The 24040-nt window shown below is 41.7% G+C and overlaps 1 protein-coding gene across 5 annotated transcripts in view; it reads left to right on the top strand.

Annotated features, from left to right (window-relative positions):
- PDE4B (phosphodiesterase 4B) overlaps positions 1 to 24040 on the top strand; it is a 597863-nt gene that overhangs the window by 537144 nt on the left and 36679 nt on the right. For all 5 annotated transcript variants that reach the window (XM_067006427.1, XM_059075560.2, XM_067006432.1 and 2 more), the window contains one exon: positions 18395 to 18507. In XM_067006427.1, coding sequence (XP_066862528.1) covers positions 18395 to 18507 — 113 coding nt within the window. The remainder of the gene's footprint in view (positions 1 to 18394; positions 18508 to 24040) is intronic.

Genomic DNA, 24040 nt, shown 5'->3' with positions numbered 1-24040 from the left:
CTGCTGCTTTGCATTTCATTTTGGATTCCATGTTTTTCCACCTAGACTACCGTTATTTGGTTCTTAATTCAAGTTCAGTGCACTTCCACAAGCATGTATTAATAAGCACCTGCTCTTTCAAAGCACAAGCATGCCTTTGCTGCTCCCAATCCTCGGATGGTGCAGCCGGCAGCCCACAGTGTGACCTTGCTGTTTGCCTTCTGTGCCTGAGCGTTCCTGCTCCCTTCTCGGATCACACATTCCTAGAGGACAGCAACGACTTCTCTTTTGCTTCTTTTGTATCCTGGACTGGGGCCTGCTATTGAGCCCAGACACCCAGGCCACCTTTCCAGCCTCATTCACCATTTCCTTTCCCACCTGTTCTGTCATCTATACGTTAATGATAATGCAATCTACCTCACAAGGTTGTCTAGAAGATTAGAGAGATTTTGTTCAGGCAGACTCTCAATTAATGGCTGCTCTGACTAACATTATCCTTATCCATCCTTCCCACGGTCCTTCAGTTTTTGATGCATAAGCACTTGAGCATTTGGAAGTAGAGAAAGTCACCAAAGGGATTTTATCATGATGACTAGACATAGAAATTGTTCTTGCTCCTAAATCTTGATCAGAAGATTCCACACTGAACCCGTAAGTTATAGGAGGTTATTGGATTTCATTTTACTTGTTTATAAGGTAAGCATTTATTAAGTGCTTGCTGTTTACCAGGCACTGTTCAGGGTTTGCCATTAGCAATCTCAGTGGCCTCTTTTGTAGATGAGTCATTCCCTCTCCCTCGTCTCAGACCCAGGCCTCTGTACTAAGAGGAAGTGTGGTATAGGAACTGCAGTTTAAAGTTTTTACTGAGGGGTTGGTCCTGAGCTTTGGCCACGTGAAACTCGCTCAGTCTCCACCCTCTCCAGTCTCCCTCCTGAGGCTGTGGCTGCCAGGTGCCACCTGGGGCCTTCTGTCTGCTGGCTGCCCGGGCTATTCAGTTTCAGAGAAATAATTTCGAATCCAAACTACAGCTATCTGAAATTCATTCAAAGTGTAGCAGTATTTCATTCATTCAATAAATTCAATCAGTGAATAAATTCAATTCAGTAAATGTTTGCTAAATTAATCACTCAAACAAGACTGACTTAATCTCAAAATGTCTGTTGGTGTTTCTGCAAATAAGTTTTGTAGTATAATCTGCTTTGTAAAAGATCAGTATTCCCTTGTTTACTATTTCAAATAATATTAACTCTCATAATTCAAGGCAACCTCTTAAACAAATTACGTGACAGTATGTGATAAATGCTAGAAGAACCACCAGAGCAGAAACAAAACAAGCAACAACAAACCTCAGCTAATAAGAAAACAACTTTAAAAATGACTATTGGAGTCTATTATCTAGATTATTCCAGTTTTGAGACTGTTCAGAATCTGTGTTAAATGGACACATGTGTGAAACTGGCAAAAAAGAGGCCAGAAATGTCAGAAGTGACATGCAAAACATTTACAGTTCTTGTTTGTATGTGTGTGTCCGGGGGAGATTGAGCCAATATTTTCTACCTCGCCTGCACATTTATGTTGGCGGGATTTCCCTGGTAAATATTGGTTTTTACCAAACACTGAAATCTTTAATCACATTTAACAGACACTGCATTATACTGCACTAGACACTCCATTAGAAAAGGAGAGACAGGGAAACACAACTGATAGCTACGATCTTTCAAGGGTGAAAAGGAAAAATCAGAATCAAGTAAAATTCTTTAGAGGCAGAAATGCCAAGAAAACCATTGCTGAAATACAAAATTATGTTTTTCTAAAGTCTGGAGCTGAGTTCAGTTAAGTGACGTAGTTTACAAACCAGGGGAAATTAGGGCAGGAACGGAAGTACTGCTAAATTAGGAGAAATTGGTCAAAGGAAGGCAAGCTAGCTGTGACATACACAGTGTTGGTTTCTTTCTCAGATTCTAAAACAATTCTTGTTTGCTACTGTGTTGAGTTGGGTTGCCAAGAAACCTAGGACCTAATTTTATATTTGTGTGCTAGTCAGAAGTTCTGAATCTGTCACATAAAGCGATTGCTTGTCTGTGTGCAAACAAGGCTGCCAAAAACATAGCTTTCCTACTACATGTGCACGCTCGTGCATGCTCGTGCACGTGGGGACACACACACACACACACACACACACACACACACACACACAACCCCACCCCCAAGAGTCACTTGGTTTTATTCATTCTGTGCTTTCATTCACATCCAGTGGTTCTTAGTGAATCATCCAGGACCCCATAAATCACCTTGAGAGCCTGTGAGTCTACGGCTATGTCCCTTCCTCCCATCCCCCCACCTCTACACTCCGTAAATCTCTGCCTCTCATCTCAGACACAGCCCTGGACTACTTAGATGTTTCTAAGGATGTCTTCAGGAGGACTGACTGTTTTATCTCTGAAGCCTATGATTATCTTTGCTTAACTAAATCATTTCAGCCCATAGTTTAGGGCAGATGATGATAAGATTTGAAAGGAGCAAGGACACTGCTGAGATGAATGGTCAGCCCCACTGAAGCTGCCTAAGGGAAATACTGTTTTTGTTTGTTTCTTTCCTTTTCCTTTTTTTTTTTTTTTCCAACTTTTCATCAGCTCCCAGGAGAGACCGAAGAGGTGGGACTCCCAGGAAAATGAAAGACTCAGAGAGGGCGGTTATCGCCAAACTTTTGGCTGAGGATGAGGGTCACCCGAAGCAATTCTAAGAAGAACAAATTCCCAGAGCCCACCCCAGAGAGACTGCTTCAGTACCTTGGGGTTTGCCTGGGAAGCACCCCCAGGAGATTCAGGTGTAGCTCTTTCACAGACCGGCGTAGTGATGGAGTATCAACTTTAGATTCAGGCCGGATTGTAAACTGAGTTTCACCATGTACCTAGTGTGACTTTGGGCAGGTTGTGCAATCACTCCAAGCCTCAGTTTACTCACCTGTAAAATAGGAATAATAACTACTTAACGGAGTTGTTGCAAAGATTAAATGAGATAATATCTAAAGTCTCTCACATGCTGCCTGAGTTATAGTAGGTCAACAATAAATGAAATCAATCCAAATGTCTCCTTGGGACTGACCCAGCAGAGACAGCCACTAAAGCCTTCCTAATGGCACTGGAGGCAGACTGGCTAAGTCTGAATTCGGATGCCACTAAATCTGTGGCTCTCAGAGAGCTCCTGAATTTCTCTGTTTCTCACCTGCAAAATAAAATGATCTACTATATACAAAATAATACTCAGATCATGAAATATTGATGAAGATTAAATTAGTTCATGCATGTAAAGTCCTTAGAAACTTTGGTAATGGATAAGTAATAAGTCCAATTATTATCCTCATTACCACCTCTTCTAAAGTGAGTGTGTGGGGGGAATGAATGTTGGCTTTGGAGTATTCACGTCAATATCAATAGATTTATGGTCTAGAACAGTGTTGTCCAATTGTCATGTAATGCAAAACCCATAGGAAATTTAAAATTTTCTAGTAAACACATAAAAAGAAACAGGTGCAATTTGTTTTAATAATGTATTTTACTCAGTTCACTATATCCAAAATATTATAATTTCAACATGTCAAATGTAAAACTTTTCAGAGATATTTTACATAATTTTTCTATATAAAGTCTGTGAAATCCAGTGTGTATGTTATACCTGCAGCACATCTCAAACCACATTTTAACTGCTCAAATAGCCACACATGATTAATAACTATCATACTGGACAATGCAGAAATTCCAGATTCTAAAGAAAGTCCCCTTACCTTGATGAGCCTCAATGATCTCATTTATAAAAATGGAGAGAACATTCATGGCTTTGTTTGTAGAAGAAAATGAGCACACTTGAAAATGCTTTGTCAACTGGAAAAGACTGTATGTAGTACTTTTGGCTCTTGGCAAACTCTTGACTGTCAAATGCAATGCCGTTCTCACATGGTGAAGTACCCCAAGTCCTGTGTGATCGGAGACATCACCCAGGAAAGCACTAGGTGAAGGCACTTTCCTATAGGTAAATGAAAGAGATTTCAGCCCATAACGTTTTGAGTGACAGGAAATTTCTACCCCTCTTCTCCCCACTTACCATGTTCATTCCCAATGGCAAACACCTTTTCTTCTGCTCTCCATTGATTCTTGAAATTCCTTTGACAACTTTCACTCTACAAGTAAAGAGAAATTTTAGGTATATATAACCCTTCTATTCCCCCTGATCCCACTCAGTTTGGGACCTCATTACTTCTTAGTGGCTAACTTTTTCTGCAAATAATAATCCCTGATAATAACAATTTGCCAGGTGCTTATTTTCTACTCTATCCTATTATCCTTACAACTTACATCTATCAGATCAATTATTCATCTTATAGGCTTCACTGTAATAGCAAGAGCACGGAACTTGAGGCAGAAAGCCCAGGCTCAGGTCTCCGGGTTCTGCATTTATCAGTTATGGGATTTGGGGTGAGATGCTTAAACTCCCTAAACTTCAGTCTCTTCCTGTGTAAAATAGAGACAGTAAAACACTTCTCACAAGGCACGATGAGGATTTTAAAAGATTATACATATGAAAGAGATCTATAACTGCAAAACATTAAACAACTGTATAGCAAAAAATGTTAAGATATTTGTAAACCACTGTGTGTGCCATCCTTCTGTTGAACAGTTTTCAATGGCTCCCCACTGTCTGCCAAATACAGTCAGATTCCTTGGTCTAGCATAAAACACTCTCCAGTATCAGGCCCTGACCATGCTACTTTTGCAGATGTATTCCAATCTGCACCCTTGCTGACACCCAGTGCTCTAATCAGATAGGACTATTATGCTAATTCTCCCAAACAGGACTGAATGGTGTGGCCTGTTTCTAATTTCATACCTTTATTCATGCTGCTCATTGCCTTACCTCAGTTTTTCCATCTCTCAAAATTCCACACATTCTTCTTTACGTGGCCTCCAATTCTCTCCTGAGCGCCCTTTCCCCCATGTCTTTAAGATCTGTCTGTGCTGCCTCTGAACTTTACTTGTATCTTTTGTATGACAACTGTCAAAATCAATTTGGAATTCTAGTATTGCTTAGTGCACAGACACCTGCAGCTATTCTGTGAGAGTTGAATAACAAATTCTGCATGTGATTTTGCAAAAGTCCCCTTGGAAGACAGAATATCCCCTATATTAAAATGAGCCAGCTAGAAATCTAGTCAAGACATGAATGCAGAAGAAATAGAGAGCTTATTAATTGTGGTAACACTGAATAAATCAGCAAAAAGAAGGTGGTTTATTTGGAGGCTAGTAAAAAAAGAACCAAGAACAGGAATTCCTGATATTGCTTCTCCAATACTGTTCAGTAGCCAAGACCCTATTCCTTTGGGTAGTGGATATCCCATCTACTGATACGTTGGGCAAGTCAGCAGTTGAAACAATATGTTTTTGAGCTTCTACTAGGTAAGTAGATACTGTGCTACATTAAAGACCAGCCAAAAAGATATGTTCCTCACTCTCAAGAAGTCATGGGTAAAATAAACGAAGAGAAAGAATTCCAGTGACAAGGTCAGTTGGAAATAAGAGGCCTGAACACAGTTGTTGTGGGAGCTGAGAGGAAGGGAGCTTAATCCAACCTCAGAATATTTGGAAAGCTTTGTAGAGGAGATAACTCTAGGCTGAATCCTAAAAGATAAGAGTTAGCCAGGTGGACAAAGTTGGGAAGGGCACTTCAGGCCAATGGAAACACTTGAGCTAAGTGTATCAGGCTTGAGTAAAGCAGATTAAAACCATCCAACTAAGTCCCCTGCTCTGATCTGATGCTTGCCAAGCAATCTTATGATAAGAATTTGGTCTCCCATGTTGAGAAACGTGTAATGACTAGATGACATGAAAAGCTTACCATAAATTATTGCTCTCTGTAAATTAATTCATTGGTCTCTGATTTCTCATTGCACTCTTATGAGTTGGACTAGTACTGTAAGTGAAATGAAGTTAAAGCACACTGACAGAAATCACATTCTGACCTGAAAAGCTGAGATGACTGAGAGTTTTGATCACCAACCAAATACCACTGTCCTAGGGATGACACGGTTTCAACTAATAAATATCTCAAATGCATTCACCTCTCTCCATCTGCATTGCTACAATGTAATTCTAGCCATCACTACTTCCTGCATAGGTTAAAGCAATAAAATAAGTAATAATGCTGCTAGCAACTGGCATGAATACTTACTAGGTGCTGGGTACTGGGCTAAGTACTTTTATGTGGATTACTTCACTTAATTCTCATAACAACCCCACCGGAAAGATATACATCCCCTAATTTTAGAAATGAGGAAATTAAGACTTAGAGAAAATTAAGTAACTTGCCCAAGTTTGCACTGCTAATAAAATAAATTACAGAGCCAGAAATCAAACTTATCTGTTTTCCCCCTTATCCTGGGCTTTTAAATACTATCTAGCTAGCCTCCTCGCAGCCATTCCTGCCTTCAAGTTCATTCTCTAGATTGCATGGAGAGTGATTTTTTTTAAAAAGATTTTAATTTATTTATTTATATTTATTTATCTATTCATTTATTTGGCTGCCCTGGGTCTTAGTTGCAGCACGTGCGATTTTCGTTGCAGCATGCAGGATTTTTAGGTGCGGTATGTGGGGTCTTTAGTTTGCATGTGGGATCCATTTCCCTGCCCAGGGATGGAACCCAGGTCCCCTGCATTGGGAGCACAGAGTCTTAGCCACTGGACCACCAGGGAGCGTGATCTTTTTTAAATGCAGATTTGGCTAGGCCACTCCAAGCTTCTCTCCATGGCCTTCCATGGCTGTGTAGGGCCTGATCTGAACTTCTCACACCAGTCTTTTTCTCTCGGTGTGTTCCTGACACATGGACAGATCTTAGTCCATGGAATGCACCCTGATGTTCTTCCTGTCTGGTATGCTTTCCTCCCTCTTTGCACCTAATTCTTATTCCGTCAGATCTCATAACTTTCCAAGTTAGGCCTTCCCTGAACTTTTTATCACATCCCACTTCTTAGACTTTTGAGTCCTCTGTTATCCCTGTTATAAATTCTTAGGGCACTCTAAAATTAGTAGCAGCTCCTTTTCCAATTGTAATTAAATAAGTTTTTGTATAATTATTTGTCTCTTCCTGCTAGAATATAGGCTTCAAGTAAGCAAAAACTATGTCCATAGAATTTACCATTATACCCTTGGAGTTTCATGCTGAGCCTACAATATAATAGGCACTTAAAAAAAATTCACTCATTAAATAAATATTTGTTGTCTCATATTCAACAAACAATAGCCAACATTTATCAGGCGCTTATATTATACCATGGACTGTCTTAAGCATTTTACATTTATTCATTAAGACTACAACCCATTATATAGATACCATTATTATTCTCATTACACGGGTGAGGAAACTGAGGCAGAGAGAAGTTAAGTAACTTTTTTAAGATTAGACAATGGAATATGAACCCAGACAGTGTAGTTCCAGAGACCAGGCTTTTAAACACTACTCTACATTCTTCATAAATATTTCTTGTATATATTTAATGTATTAGAAAAATAATTGGACACCGACTGACCTCCATATCTGATTGCTTTCTTGTGGCATTGCCCTGTAACACCAGCACAGGTGGATAATTAAGTTCCCTGGGCACCCTTTCGCATTTGTGGTACATGTTATTAACTGAATGAGTACAGACTCTCATTAGTAAGTAAAGACAAAGTCAGAGTCCTTCTGGAGAGCAGAGTTTGGCAAGGGTAAGGACACTGAAAGGGAACAGGGCTATGAGGCTGACACATCAAAGACAGTTTCACCTTGTCCAATCTTGCCTGGGTGAAAGAAAGAGAAAGTTGGACCATTTGTTTATAACAGGCCCCATGGCTTAGCAAAAAAGATCGTGGAATTCCGAATCAGAAAACTTTGGTTCTTCTCCCTCCTCCCTTTCTTCCTTCCCTCTCTCTCCCTCCCTCCTCTTCATCTCTCGTCTCTCTCTCTCTCTCTCTCTCTGTCTCTCATCAGATGACTCTGAGCAAATCATTAAACATCTCCAGGACTCAAATTTCTAACATGCATAATGGAAAATGTATGTCATAATAATAATAATTTCTATCTCATGGGGCTTATTTTTCAAGGAAAAAATGAGATCCACAAGTGAAAGTGCTTGGTAAACTGTCAAGTTGTATATACCAAAGCTAGCTGTGATTGGAGTTTTTTTTAACTTGTAGTCTTACAGGAGTTTGCTAAGGAGATCAGCATCAAAATGACCTACTTTCACTGTTATTTCCCTTGAGGGCAGTGAACCTCTTCTTCCGTGAATCCATCCAGAGTGAAATCCCTGTCATGTGCAATTGCAAAGTTCCTCATATTTATAAAGACACATTAACAAAGTCCTGCCTGAAGAAAGGCCATTTGGGGCTTACAGATGGCCTTTGGAAGAACTGTGTTACAGAGTGTATGAGTGTTCTCCAGTTCCTGGGATTTGTTCTAAGAATGTTTTACTCAAGGTTAAAACAACAGCCTTCTGGAAAAGTTGCACTCTAACACAGGTGCATTTCATTTACCAAAGAGTGATCAAAAGAAAATATATAACTTTGGACTTAATAACTTACAATGAAAAGAAAAGCTATTGCTAACTGTCAGGGAAAAAACATCATAACCAAGATCACTAAATAAATAGGCTCACAGCCCCAACCTAACTCCTTTAAATAAAGAGAGGCTGATTTCCATATGTATGAAACAATTTTACATTTTAACAAATACTTATTGCACTTTGAGGAGGAACCAAGGCGTGAAATAAGCCTGCTAACCTCAAGGCCCACTGAATCTAGGGAGGACATCTACAGGGCTAGAAGCTTGTGAAAAAAGCTTGTTATTAGCTGGATGTAGAGTCCAATTCATATAACTTCTTACTTCAGAGAATCAGAAGAGTGGTTTTTAAATTTTCTCCATCAAGATCTCCTTTAATATTTTCCCCAAGGGAGCCCTTGCTTTAGAAATTGTGTCTACAAAAACAAAAACTGCATTTAAAGATAACAATTAGTCTACCAAATTAAATTTTTTTGTTATTTTATGGCGGCTTATTTAATGTTATTTCAGTTATTTGATGATATTCACAAATTAAGGGCTAGGAAAGGTCTTGGGATGCTTTCCTTTCAACATCAACAGTTTATTTTGAGACTAAAAGTGCAGGTTTTGCTGTGACCAGGCAAAGCTTCATGCTAGGTTGCCCCGACTGTGCCATGTGCCACTGGGCCATTGCAAAAGGTCATTGTGTAGTTTGGGTACTGATCAAAGGTACTTAGCCAGGTGGCGAGGGGAGCTAAAGTTCAACCCTTGCGTCACTTCCCAAGCTTTCTGCCCAAGGGCTGTGTCTGCCAGGAGAGATCACATTTTTCTAATTTTCACAAAGGTACTGTATAAGCTTGGGATGGGGAGCAAGGCAGGGGAGGAAGATGATAAGGCACCCAGCTTCACAGACTGACCATTTTGAAGATGGGAAAGGGGTTTCCCATGTAATCATTCAGTTCAATGGACCGAGTCTTCTTCGTTGCTGTGGTCCCAGCACCTGGCAGCAGCAGGTTTGGCATGTAGTAGACACTCAATGTATATCTTGTGGAATAAATGAATGAACAAATGGCTTTCTTATACAATTCTCCATGTCTAAAGGTCCACTGATCTGGTGTGTCAATATGCATTGGGTAAAAGCAGAATGATACATCAGGCAAGTTCTATATTTTAGAAGAGAAAACCAACAAACTCTAACCTAACCAAGAGCCATTTCCCTATCTGAGGTCATGCAGCCAGAGGCACACTGTAGGATTCCGTGGCCACTTTATATGTGCCCCCCACCCCCACCTCCAATGCCCAGGGCCAGAGCACAACTCTACCAATTCAGCCATCAAACATATGGCTATCTACCCTCAGGAAAGTGGCCAGGACCAGGGAGAGGTTTGTAGGGGGTGGGGTGGAGGAAAAAGTTCCTGACAGGTACTAAGCTCTGTATCAAAGCCTCGGCATGCCTCCCTTCACTTAATTCTCATAGCTAGGTTATGCTCTCTTCCTGTTTTACAGGTAAAGACACAGAGACACAATCAGGCTTCTTACCCTGTCTAAGGTCACAGTGCTAATAAACAAATGGCAGAGTCAGGATCTGTAAACAGCTGGGCCAGACACCAATATGTTCCACTGAATTTTGACTTAGTAGGAGCATCCTGGTCTATGCAATGTCAAACCAACATCCTTTTTCAGCTGTGTATGATTTACTCAACTCTGTTTATTTGTCTTTTTTGTATGTTAATCTCAACCTGCTAATTTCTGCCTACCCCCATCTTTCCCCTTGATAACCGTAAGTTTCTTATTTTTTATTTTGTTTTTATTTATTTTTATTTTTGGCTGCATTAGGTCTTCATTGCTGCATGCGGGGGCTACTCTTTATTGTGGTGCATGGGCTTAGTTGCTCCGCGGCACGTGGGATCTTCCCGGACTAGGGATGGAACCCGTGTCCCCTGCATTGGCAGATGGATTCTTAACCACGAGGCCACCAGGGAAGCCCTCAAGCTCTGTTGAAACCCACTGCTACAGTTCAACGAAAGGAAAGGAAACATGTTTTTAGAAACCCTGTTTCTTGTTTCTTTTTTTCTTTTCTTTTTTTTTTTTTTTAAAAACTGGGGTTTCGGGACTTCCCTGGTAGTGCAGTGGTTAAGAATCTGCCTGCCACTGACATATATACACTATCAAATGTAAAATAGATAGCTAGTGGGAAGCAGGCATATAGCACAGGGAGATCAGCTCGGTGCTTTGTGACCACCTAGAGGGGTGGGATAGGGAGGGTGGGAGGGAGATGCAAGAGGGAGGGAATATGGGGATATATGTATATGTATAGCTGATTCACTTTGTTATACAGCAGAAACTAACACAACAATGTAAAGCAATTATACTCCAATAAAGATGTTAAAAAAAAAAAGAGAGAAGCTGATGTGATCAACAACAATTTTATCATATTATACATTATATTATGATGTACAAATCAATAACTTAATTAAAGAGTGATATAATTAAAATTTTTTTAAAAAAGAATCTGCCTGCCAATTCAGGGAACACGGGTTCCATCCCTGGTCCGGGAAGATCCCACATGCCGCGGAGCAACTAAGCCCAGGTGCCACAACTACTGAGCCTGCAAGCCACAACTACTGAAGCCCATGCTCTGCAACAAGAGAAGCCACCCAATGAGAAGCCCACACACCGCAACAAAGAGTAGCCCCCACTCACTGCAAATAGAGAAAGCCCGTGCACAACAAGAAAGACCCAATGCAGACAAAAATAAAATAAATAAAAATAAATAATTTTTTTTTAAAAACCTAGGCTTTCCCTAGGTGGGTCTCTCTGTTGAAAGCATGCACAGAAAATCAGGAAGACAGAGAAAAGTGCACCAATCACAGGTGTAGAAGTCAGTGCATTTTCATAAAATGAACAGACCCATGTAACCTGTGCCCAGACCAAGAAGTACATCATTGTCGGCCCCATGGAAGTCCCACTCCAATTCTCGCCCGGTTGCTAACACTCCAAATTAACCACTATCTTGACTTCTAACGTCATATGTTTATTTTTACCTCTTTTGAACTTTATATAAATTACATCATATTTTTATGTGCTTTTTAATCTCTGGTTTCTTTTGCTTGACATTAACGTTTATGAGATTCATCCCTGCTGTTGCCTGTGGCAATTGTTCTGATTGATTTAACCACCATACTATCTTGCAAATAGTACCACCTCCTCTAATGAAAAGAGTCTGATTATGTGAGGCAGATAAACAAAAGGTTATTTACATTTCCTTTCTATGCACTGTATTGGGGTAGAAAGTCTTGGAATCTTGACAAATACATTTCTGATATATACAGAGCTGTGTTAAAATTGCATTTAGAATGATCCCTTATATTAGGAATCTAAAATACTCAAACTCATAGAAGCTGAGAGTAGAATGGTAGTTACCAGGGGTTGGGTGAAGGGGGATTGGGTAGGTGTTGATCAACAGGTACATAGTTTCAGATCCCCAAGGTGACTAAGTCCTAGAAACCTGCTGTACAGCATAGTACATATGGCTAACCATACTGTATATGTAAAAATTTAAGGTAGATTTTATGTAGCTGTTCTTATCACACACACACACACACACACACACACACACATACACACACAGAGGGAGGGAGGAAACTTTTAGAGGCGATGGCTAAGTTTATGAGATTATTTATGATGACAGTTTCACAACTGTATACTTATCTTCAAACTCATCAAGGTTATACATGAAACATGCCCAGCTTTTTTGTATGTCAATCATATCTCAATAAAAAATTGCATTTAGATATAGTTTGTAGAAAATTTATATTTGGGGTATATTGTGATGCTTTCACTTGCTAATAATAGGGATTTAGGACCTGTCTGAGCCCCAGTTTTTCTCATCTATATTGAGAAACCCTCATACTGAGGGCTTCAAAGTCAAATGATATAAGTACATGAAGGGCCTCCATCCTGATTTTTCCCAGAGATCAGTAATAAGATCGTGCTTTCCTGCACAGAGCTTGGGGCCAACTTTTAGGGCACTTGAGGTCTCTTACCAGCTGGGCCACTGACTTCATCACTGCTAAAATCTGTTTCCATGCTTTCCAGCTCTGAGCAGTTCGCTATTCGTGGCAAGGGTGAGGTATCCCATTTGCCCTTTCCTGTTGCCCTGCCCTTCTCTTCATCTCTCCTCCCCAACACCTTTCTGCTAAAACACACACACACACACACACACACACACACACACACACACACACACTCTACTGAATTTGCATGAAAAATATGGGAATATTGAAATGTGAGCTAAATATTAGCTGAGCTGGAAAATTATTAAATCAGAAGAGGGGAGATCATTGACTGAAAAAAAAAGAATGTTACTCAACAGTTTGTACAGTGTTGTCTATTCTTTTCTCATTTTTTTGGCCATGCTGGGCATCTTGTGGGATCTTAGTTCCCTGACCAGGAATCAAACCCAGACCCTCGTTAGTGAAAGCACAGAGTCCTAACCACTGGACCGCCAGGGAATTACGAGTGTTGTCTAGTTTTGATTATATACATGCATACATGAAAGGATATGCACAAGGGGGATAGCGATGGTGATTTCTGCTTGGTAAAATGTGACATTTTTTATCATTTCAAATTTTTTGCTTCTCTGTAATTTTCTTGCTGTCTACAATGCACCTATATCCTGTCTGTAATAATAAATGTGATATTTGCAAAATGTGCATTATACTTTAAGGTTTAGAGTCTGGCTTTGTGTGTATTCTCCTATTCTACCTTCCTTGTGAGAACAGAGTAAGTATTTTTCGTATGTTCATTTTTCAGATAAAGAAATGTAGCCTCAGCAAAGTTAAGTAACTTGCCTGAGGTTACTCTTGGAAACCAGAGGCGGGACCAGAACCAAGCCAGGTCTTCTGAGTAAATACTGCACAGTAAATATTGGGCTAATGGCTGTGTTAGGTGGATCAGAAAAGGGAAGAGGAGACTCAAGAAATGACAACATTTAGGAAAGCAGTTACACAATTTTAAATAGAAAAGACCCAAGGGTAAGATACCACTTTAAATGCAGCAATTTCAGGAATGCATGCATTTTCAGCCCAGAGGTGAATCCTCTATTTTATTGACCAAGATAGGGTCTTGCCGGGAATCTTGCTCTGTTTAACCTCTGATTTAGCTTGTGCCTTAAGGTGAATTAGAGATAATCATATCTCTTCGGTGTTTATTGCACAGAGATGTTGCAAGGATTAATGGGTAGAGTGCTTGGCGCTCCTTTGAGAAAAGAGCTGTATGAATGTCACGTATTATTACCAGATTAATACTAATTATAATTACTCATCCATCCTCTCTTCCTGTTTCTCAGGGTCAAATGCAATACTTACCAGACCTGCAGAAGGAAGTAAATCTTCCTTTGTCGCTCTTGTTGAAGTAAAAGAGCAAAAGAAGGGGAGAATAGAAGGGAGGTTCTCCCTGCTCCTTCCTCTCTGGAAATTGTTGACAAGTAGGGTCACCCCATGAGCACAGATGGCCTCAATACCTTCTCTTATCCCCTTGAGACTTGCTTCTGGGGTGCTAAGCATCGTTCCTTCTTAGAATCATTTTTGTAAGAAAAGGAACAAAACCAGCTTCATGGGCATGTAACCTGTGCAGCTGCACAGGGGCCCTTTCACTCAAGGGCCCCATAGTTAGTCTTGAAACTCATAATATTATTATCTTTGTGGGGGTTTTTTTTGTGTGTGTGTGGTATGCGGGCCTCTCACTGTTGAGGCCTCTCCCATTGCGGAGCACAGGCTCCGGACGCACAGGCCCAGCGGCCATGGCTCACGGGCCCAGCCACTCCGTGGCACGTGGGATCTTCCCGGACCGGGGCACGAACCCGCGCCCCCTGCATCGGCAGGCGGACTCTCAACCACTGCGCCACCAGGGAAGCCCTATCTTTGTGTTTTGTAAGTAAAGTCGGATGGGAAAATGGAGCATATACTCCGTGGCTTGAAGCCTCGGCTCACGTACTGTTCCATCTCCTGCCACCTACCTGCTTCCCCTGGACGTGTTCTCAGCTACCTGTTTCCCTGATCCTTGGCACCCCAGGGCTCATCCAGCATCCATGTCCCTACCCCTACCCCATGACCACTGCTGCTGTCCACTCCCAGCGGGGGCCTGGGTGCAGGTGCAGAGAGGATCTGAGCTGCACATGGGTGCCTTGCAAAGTCTCAGGTGGGGCATGGGAGCAGCCATCCTTGCCCTGGGCCGGCATGGCTGTACCATGGTTGACAGAGGCCATGTCTTGGTGGGGGTGATCTTCTTGTCCACCCTGATCCAGGTATCTCGCACATCCTGGTGCAGAAGTTGTAGCACCCTTAGGGATCACCTGTCTGCTGTGGGTTGGGGCATTGGTACCATGGTGAAGGGAAATGTCTGCCTTTCTCAGAGCCTGCCCTGGGCCGAGGCATAGCATGCAGTTTGGAAGTTGGCAGGTTCGGGCACCCCAGCAACTGGTAAGCTGTGCATGTGCCCTAAGTCAGAGGCTGCAGGGCCTCTGGGGTCCTGTAAGGGTCTGCACTCTCCTCCTGGTATCCCTCTGCATGAAGTAACACAATTTTAAAGAGTAAATAAAACCCACCATGCCATTCATTAATTGTGACACACGTGCCATTTTAAGATGTTAACTGTTGGGAAACCTGGATGTGGGGTATATGGAAACTCTCTGTGTTAGCTCTGCAACTTTTCTGTAAATCTAGAACTATTTTTTAAGTTTATTTCAAAAATACAATACCACCATGACAGGTCGAGGGAGAGCAACTTCAGAAGAAAGGAAAAAGCTTCATATTTTAAGACCTTTCACAGCACTTTTTCCTACTTTTTGAAAAGGGACTGTGCATTTCATTTTGCACTGGGCCCTGCAAATTATGGAACTGATGCCGACCCTAAAACCCCTTGTTGAATATGCAGTTCTTCTATCTCCCTTCCTATTCCTCCCACCACACATACCAGGTTTGGGGGTCACTTTTACTGCCGTTAATAATTATACTCCTGTGTGCTGATCACCTACTAAGAACTGGTTACCATACTTTCTATACTTTGTTTCATTTAACCCCTTTATAACTTTATGAGATAAATATTCTTCTCCTTATTTTAAGATGTGGGAAATGGAGGTCCAGGATCACACAGTGAGTGGTAGGAGAGAAAGTCAAAATGCCTGAGTCTCAATCCAAAGCTGGTGCTCTTTTCACAGTGCTACAGATGTATCCTCAGCCTCTAGAAACCCAAGTATCAATATTTTCAGGCTGCTTGGGCAGGCACTGTGGTTTCCATTCCTCTGAGTATCTACTAGGTACCAAGCACTGGATCTTGTGCTAGAGCTACAAAGTTCTAGTGTGGAGGCCAGTTTGAGCTGCACTGGTCCTTTCCTTTGGCAGTACCAGTTAGTAGCTGGGGTTTGATGCTCCCATCCTTAGCCCACTCTGACATCTGTGCCTCCTGCCTCAGTTACTGTGATAAGAAGGCTCTAAAACAGCACATAAAGAAGGCCTTGACCATGGATTAAGAATCTGGGAAGGGACAAGTTTTCATTAACTTCAAATTTTAACTTTTTACCTAAAGAAATATTGTGGCTGACCGGAATCAGAGAGGGCAGTGAAATAAGTTCCTGCCATATCCACTGGCCAGTCACTGGCATCTCACTATTGTCCCAACTCTAGGAGCATGCATGTGTTCATTCTGTAATAGACAAGGAATGCGTTGTGGCGATGGCACTTAATTGGCAGATCATCGAAGAGTTCTCCTCCTTCTTCAGTGCTTCACTGCTATAATTACCATGGTTTCTTTGTGGGTGGAGATCGGATCCGTTGTTTCCTCTTCCGGGAGGAGAAGTGTAATATATCATCCCGCAGTCAGTTCAAAAGGCTCCAAGCAAGTTACTTACTCCCCACCACCATGGTGAATGTCTGATCTTGAGGACCACAGGTTGTGATATGGAAGACACCAGGGTCGTGAAGCATGAGTAACTGGGAAGTGGTTGGACGTTTTCTCTTATGAGAGGCCAGGAGGGAGAACGGGAGGATTCTGTCACTTCAGGAAAAGCTACCTTGGCTGAAGCGCTCTTCTGGAAGGGCATAGAGGCAAGGGGGTGTTTCAGACACACAAACGAGTCAGTGAGGAGATTCTTTGTGTTGAAGCAGCATGGCAAGAAAGGAGGAAGAAAGGAGGGAAGGTATGTGCAAGTCTGGCTTGAAATGGGTTTTACTAAAAACACTTCAATTCTTGTCTGCACATTTTTGAGGCGTGTGAAAAGAAAAATGGAGGAAGTCACCTTCAGTGGTTTTGTGGCTTTTTAAGTATGACATACAGGATGCTGAATTTTAACCCCTGTTTATCCTGAAGGGTAAGCATATGTGGGGGATGAACAAGACACCTATTCTTTGAAATGTGCATCAGTGCCAAGTGGCTCCTGTCACTTGGAATCTCTCTTCTGTTTATTCCCTTTTCTGCTTCAAGTGTGAGTGCCACACACATAAAAGTATTCAAATAATAATAAAAAGCTATGTGATCTCCCTAGGATTTTTGCAAGAGCATATGAAAAATGTATTCTAAATATGACAGGAATGTGTGAGTCTTTTCCTTATAATAGAATTTCATGTGAGATTTTTAATTTTATTAGCGCCTATTGTGTGCTTGCATTCCAGAAAGCTTGGTAGAGTTAATGGATGGTGTTCCCTTCAAAAATCGGTCATGTATGCAGGAGAGTGTGACTGGTTTTTATAACTGTCTGTAGCATCATTGGTTCATCTAGCATTTATAAAATTAATTTCAGTGTTTATTAACATAGGGTTCTTAAGTCAATAACCTTAAGTATTAGCTTAGACTCACGAACTTTTGGGTATGAAATGACGTATTGTGAACACTTAAAAAGAGTTTCATTACACAGCAAAAATATGATCTTAAAAGCAATAATTTTTGAATGGACCACTGAGACATATTTACAGAAAGTCTGGATTTCTACAGTGACAAATCCAAGGCCCCGGCTTTAATCAGAAAATCTGCAGCGTTCACATCTGGCTCCACCTGAAAGTCTGGTTCAGAATTTCCCTGTGATCCTGGCAGTTGCAGAAGAGAAGTTTTAGCTTTGTTTAGTATAACAAGAACTGCCCGACTCCCCAGCCAATAAATGTGTTCATGTAAAACTCCAGACAGTTTCTCTGAGACTGCACTCTTATCAGGGAGACCTCATTTTGCCTCTACTTAAAAGGGAGACTCGCAAGAGGAAGACTTGTGCTGGTCAGTGTTTGCTGAATTGAAAGTTATTCCAACATTTGCACATTCCCCAGAATGAATGACTGCTTAGCCTTCCAACAATGTAACTGTCAGTTTCCCCCTCCAGTTTTCGATTGTACGTTTCATTTAGAAGAAAAGCCAAATGAGAAAATGCTTTCCTCATTTCTCCTCTAGACTGCAAACACTCAGAAATGACATCACGCGCCCTAAAGAGCCCCAAGATGACAAAGGCAGAGAGAGCCTGAGAAAACTGACTGCTTCTGCCTTGAGTTTTAGGACTCATGTATGCAGATGAGCTTTTAAGAGCCGGTTCCCCGCCTTCTTCCTCAGAGGAAGTTTCTTGGTAGATCGCAGACACCTCATCCAGCCTGGGGGCGGGGGGGTGAAAACTTGGCACGAGCCATCCCGGGCAGAGCACCACGGTGATTTGTTCTCCTGCTGGAGAGAGCTGGAAGGAAGGAGTCGGCGTGCAAATAATGAAGGAGCACGGGGCCACCTTCAGTAGCGTCGGGATCAGCGGCGGCAGCGGTGACTCGGCTATGGACAGCCTGCAGCAGCTCCAGCCTAACTACATGTCTGTGTGTTTGTTTGCAGAAGAATCTTATCAAAAATTAGCAATGGAAACGCTGGAGGAACTGGACTGGTGCTTAGACCAGCTAGAGACCATACAGACCTACCGCTCTGTCAGCGAGATGGCGTCTAACAAGGTAAGAGGTGACCGTTTTATTCATTAAAGTGTGACCGCGCGGGGAGCTCCGGGCTGCCCTGGCCTCCGCCAGCAGCAGAGGTGCATGGGGACGCGACTGTCAGCTTTGTTGATCTGCCTCCGATGATTCTGTTCCAAAGTGCCACAATTTGCTTGCTTCGTGATCCTACAGCAAAAGTTTAAAATCCTCAGGAGGCTTTAACTCCCAGAGCTTCTTTCTTAATGATGCTGTGCGGAATGTGTTTAAGGTGAGAGGAGTTTATGAAGTGTACCAATCACTATACAAGTGAAAATGCTTTTTTATTTTTTTGTGAACAGCAGGAAGATAAAATCTGAATGAATCCATAGGGTAAAATGTTGCATTGCAATCAGGTGTCATATATGCGTGTCTGAACAAGAAAATAATGTGATTTCTGTATATCGATAGTGAGAATGGTTTGCCCTGAAGTTTCATAAATTCTGAAATTCTCCTCAGAAGGATGTTCTGATAGTCTCCAACATTTCTTTTGTGATGCTGGTATGACCTAAGATTAAAAAAAGAAACAATATACTTTGTCTCCAAAAAAGAAAGTTATTTTTTTAAAGTTTGCTGCTTTGCAAAGTGGAATCATATGAAATGAAGTTCCACCCCTACTGCAAAGAAATGGTTTTATGTACCATGCCCAGACAAAACTTAGTGTTGAAGAGCTTTCATTATCTACCATTGTATCATTTGTTTAAGTAACACCTGGATTTAGAGTGCTAATTTATGTAGTGAGAGTTGTTGCTTTTTGTTTGTATTTTTCTCTTGGAGATTGTTAATTTTATATCCATCTATCTATATGCACATATATGTGTGTCTGTGTATGTATTATTTCAATTGAAAGCCTTAACACTGCACCCTCATAAATACACATTTCAAAATCCCCAATCATCCTAGCCTGAGGTATCATCTTATTGTCTTAAGGTTCTGGGGCTGGGAAGAGATTTTGCTCCACACCTGCCAACATGCCCTTTGCAGCCCCGCATGTGTGCCCCTCCTCCCTTTTTCCTGGGGTTAAAAGTATCACCTTCCCTTCAAGACTTGCTGGCTTCTGCTCAGAGGGTCTGAGTAGAGGAAGCATCATGTCCTGAAGGTTGGCGGGCTGGGGGTGGTGGTGGTATAGAGAGTGGACTTTTCTTACTCTTGTTTATTGGTTAATGAAAGGGCAAAACAAAACTAAGCCTCTCTCAAATTTTAGTTCAGATTCAAGTTGGAAAAAGAAAAGGTTTGAGGTTTAACTATTTACTGACTTTTCTCTGAAGTTCTCAATTGAGGCTAAATTCGGGGTTTTTCCAGGCTGTTGTAAATCTCAACCAGCTGCTTCCCTATGAGGAGGGCGTAACTGCATAACTTCTCCAAACCACACTGGAGTTCATGTAGGAGGATTTTCACACAGGCTTTAGCCTCCTGTGAAACATTCACAGATACTCTGTTCTTTGCATTTTGTGATCATTGATACACATGCAAGATGTAGATCTGGTATTTAGGGGTAGTTTTTTAGCAGGTTTCACCATAAAGGACACCCTGAACTTACTTCTGGAGTCACTAAGATAAAGTGGGCAACTTTCTCCCTCTGGAGAAAAAGATTACTCACTGAGAAACTGCAAATTGCCATTAGTTTTCATTTCGACTGTTGATGCCTTGTAGATTCGAACCAGGTTTGTGTCTGGAGGGCTGAAATTAGACATTGTCTGTCTCACAAATTTATTACAAATAATCTCATATTCAGTGTATAGTTAATGAGGCTCTGACACCAGGGACTGTGTAGGACCTAGTGAGAATTCCAATCGCTTCAGGCTTCCGCTCCTCCTTTATGGTGTCCTGTGCAGGAAGCAATGAAAGTTGAATAGAGCTAACCCTAAAGAAAGGGCTAAACCTTAATGCTGACACAGTTAGCTTAAGTAGAAGGCATGCAGCTTCACCTATTTCTAGAGCTACAGTGGAGAGGTTGTAGGGCAAAGCAATTACCCAGTGGATGAATAATGCCCAGATGACAGCTGAAGTCAGTTTCAATGTTTGAAAAGACCTCTCTCTCTTTACTTAGCTCTCTTTTTACCTACCCCCAATCCCGAAGTCTTGATCATCCAGATAATCATCTCAGGGTTAATCCATGGCACATATAATATAATATAATGTGAATATTATTGTGGCCACCAAAAAGAAATTGATCTATACCAGTTTAGGGGGAACTGAATTATCTGTGGTAAAACTAAAATTCGCATTTAATTTTAAATATTCTCAAAATTATTTGAGTGTTCCATCTGAGCTGCTGTTTAAAAATATCATCATCATCATCATTATCATCATTACTGTGTAGTCTTTTTCGATCATCTTCTGCTTACTCTCACTGAACACAGGAGCTGTGGCAAATCTCTGAGCTACAGACTTGGAAGTAAGTGTGAAGATGTTCTAAACAGGAAGTTTGTGAAAAGCATGGGCTTTGGAGTCCAAAGAACACGGTTCAGATCCTGTTTCTATCATTTACTAGCTACTTGACCTTGGCCAACTTACTTAACTGCTCTAAGACTCAACTTTCTCATCTGTAAAACAGGGATGAAAGTGGTCCCTACCTTACTGGGGTTGCTGTGAAGGTTGAGATAATGCATCTAAAGCACTCAGCAAGGCCCCTGATGTGTAGCAAAAGTTCAATAAGTGATAACTTATTAATAGCATCTGCTACATCTTTGCACACAACTATCTGTCTCTAGTTCTGATCAACTAAGTGACTGCTGAGTTTTGTTTGCAGCCTCCGAACTTGCATGAGAGTGGGGATGAGAGAGCCTGTGTTTTGCGTAGGCGTTTGGAGATTACATGTGTGCCAGTCTACATGCAAATGGTAGAACGTCGACTGTGTCTAGTAGAGGAAAACAAGTAGTCTTTATATTCACTTCATCTGGGTAGGGATGGATTTGTTTGTTGCTTTTTCTTAACCCTTTTGAAGAAAACTGTGACTCAAAGATTGCAACCATCCCAAGTGTGCTTCAGAGCCCAGAGAGTAAGATGAGGAACTGTTTCTGTGACTTACAAAAACATAGTCTTTTCCTTGGCTCAAATTTCCCTCATTCCTTAATGCTGGCCACAGGCCAAATGGAATTCCAGAATTACAGAAAAAGATGCAGCCAGGTAGGTCAGTATTGTAGATTATTTTCCCCAAGAATTACAACAAGATGGAATAAATTAAGTAGGAGTTTTACAAGGCAATAACATTGTCTTTCAAGATGTAAATGATGTCTAGTGAACCTTCTGCCAGCAGCTAGACTCGTGAGAGCTGTTTTCTGTAACCACAGATTGCCTTCTTAGATTTGTTCATTAATTTTTTGTTTCAACTTTTATCACCTCCTGAATTAGAAGAATTGTCTTACACTTCAGCGAAATGCATCAGAGCATGAGTTCCTCAGTGGCAAAACAGTCAGATGTTTTGAAAACAGGATGCTTTTGCTGCGCATTATAAAAAGAGGAACGGAAAGAGAAACAGTATAGAAAGGAAGAAAGCAAATAGCCTCAGCAGGGTCCCCAGCCCAACAGCGGCATAAACACTGACCTATCTTCCTGACCTTCACTGTAGCTCAGTTCCTGACCTCATGTCACCAAAGCCAACCGACGTCATTGGAGGAGGAGAGGAGGAATGGCGCAGCTGCTGTGAGGGTGACTAGAATTTCCTGTCTCCTTCCTGTGACAGACGCAGGCAGAAAAGTACAGAGTTGCAACAACAGTGGCTGAGGAAGGACTGGCACAGAACAATCCCAGTGAGGTGGCATTGTGACTGAGGGGAAAGAGGGAGCTTTGACTGAGAAACAGTGTCTCTGACCTCAAATTTTCAGGTGAAAAATGTCAAAGGGGTCATTTGTACCCGGCATGTTGAATGTCTTTCAAAAGATGTAATACCCAGTAAGGAGCTATCTTCAAGCAGCTGGTCACTGACCTAACTTTCCCCGAAAAGTCCCCCACTACACTTTTCTTTCTCAACTAGCTTTGCCCTGGGGCTATTTTATGTGTAGTACAAAGGTTTGGGCCTTATCGATGAAAATGGATGTTCTATTGTTGAAAAGAGTAGTCCTGAATAATATCAGTACTCTCTTGAGAATGGAGCGCCAGGACCCAGCATTTCAGTAAATGTTTGCTAAGGAAGCCTGGAAGTTGGGAACGGGACACAGACGGACCTTTTTCTCGAAAGCGCATTAGAAAGTCCACTACAGATACCATGACAGGGGAAATGAGTCCTCTCATCTCTACAGGTTTATTTTTCCGATTCTTCCGGTGTAGCCGTACTAGAGTACCAAACATGAAGCCAACTAATTGCCTGTGCTCTTGGGTGGGAGGGAATTAAGTCATCGAATGAATTCTACCAGCCTGGAGCCACCTGGGACCCAAGCTGCATGTCACTGGAATGTGACCATGATAGGTTGATTCCCTTACAGTTGGTGTCTCATTCTCTATCCAATCGTATAATTTGTAAGGATGGGAAATAGATCTTATTGATCAATGGATTCATCTTAGAACTCTGTTGGGAAGATGATAGACAGGTGACCAATTATTGAAAGGGATTAAATCCACTTTGGCGCAAAATTGAATGACATGATTAGAGCAGTGCCCCCCATGGGGCAGGAGGGCTCCTCTTCCTGGGCACTGTGCTTATAGAGAGCCTAGCCTAGTCTGCATCCAGCTGTACTCTGCTCCAGGACGTGGGGAGGTTGCTGAGTTGAGGGAGCACCTGTACTCCCCCTTCTATACTGCATCCACCCTCACACTGTTTGCTCAAATGGTTTTGAAATCACTTCCAGGGCGTATGCTGGCCTCTTTCCTGGGTGTGTTGCAGGAAAGCATAACTTTAAGCCCAAGGAGTAGCCAAGAGGCAGCAATTTGGCGTGAGACAGTAGTGTGAGTGTGGGAGAAGCTTGGACATGCAGGCTGTCTGAGCAGAGGGTATACTTATGGGACCCACATACAAGGCCCCTGGTGGTGCTAGGACATGGGGAAAGAATGGGGCAGGGCGTGGTCCGTGAACTAGATACCCCTGCCCTACCATATCCAAGGTGTTCAAGTTTTCTAAATTCAATCTGGCCTTCCATAGGAAGGGATGTCTGTCAAAGTAGGAGTATTGGAGGTAGCTCAATTATATCCTTATACAATTAGACTTATGATATGTGGCTCCACAAATGTTGGAGGTGACCTCGGATTAGAGGGCAGAATAGAATAAAAATCAGTTCTGATGGCCAAGAGGGGGACTCATACAGTGTTTTGATCCAATTTTTCTTTCTCTACTGCTCAGATGTGTATGGTACTAGAGACAGCAAAGTGGAAAGAGCCTGGGAATAAGCCATGAGTTTGAGTTCTAGATCTGCCTTTATTGAGGTGTTTTATCTTAAACAATTAAATCATTTTGAATCTTTGCCTTTTCTTAACTACAAAAAAAAAAAAAAACTTGTTGGAGAGGACTGTCTCCATGGTCTACTTCAGCTCTTGTATTTATCAATAGAACAATAATAGTGAACAACCAATCTATTTTTGCAGG

Source organism: Kogia breviceps, chromosome 1, assembly GCF_026419965.1.
Source record: "Kogia breviceps isolate mKogBre1 chromosome 1, mKogBre1 haplotype 1, whole genome shotgun sequence".
NCBI classification, from domain to species: domain Eukaryota; kingdom Metazoa; phylum Chordata; class Mammalia; order Artiodactyla; family Physeteridae; genus Kogia; species Kogia breviceps.
This window is presented reverse-complemented; position numbering and strand designations above follow the sequence as displayed.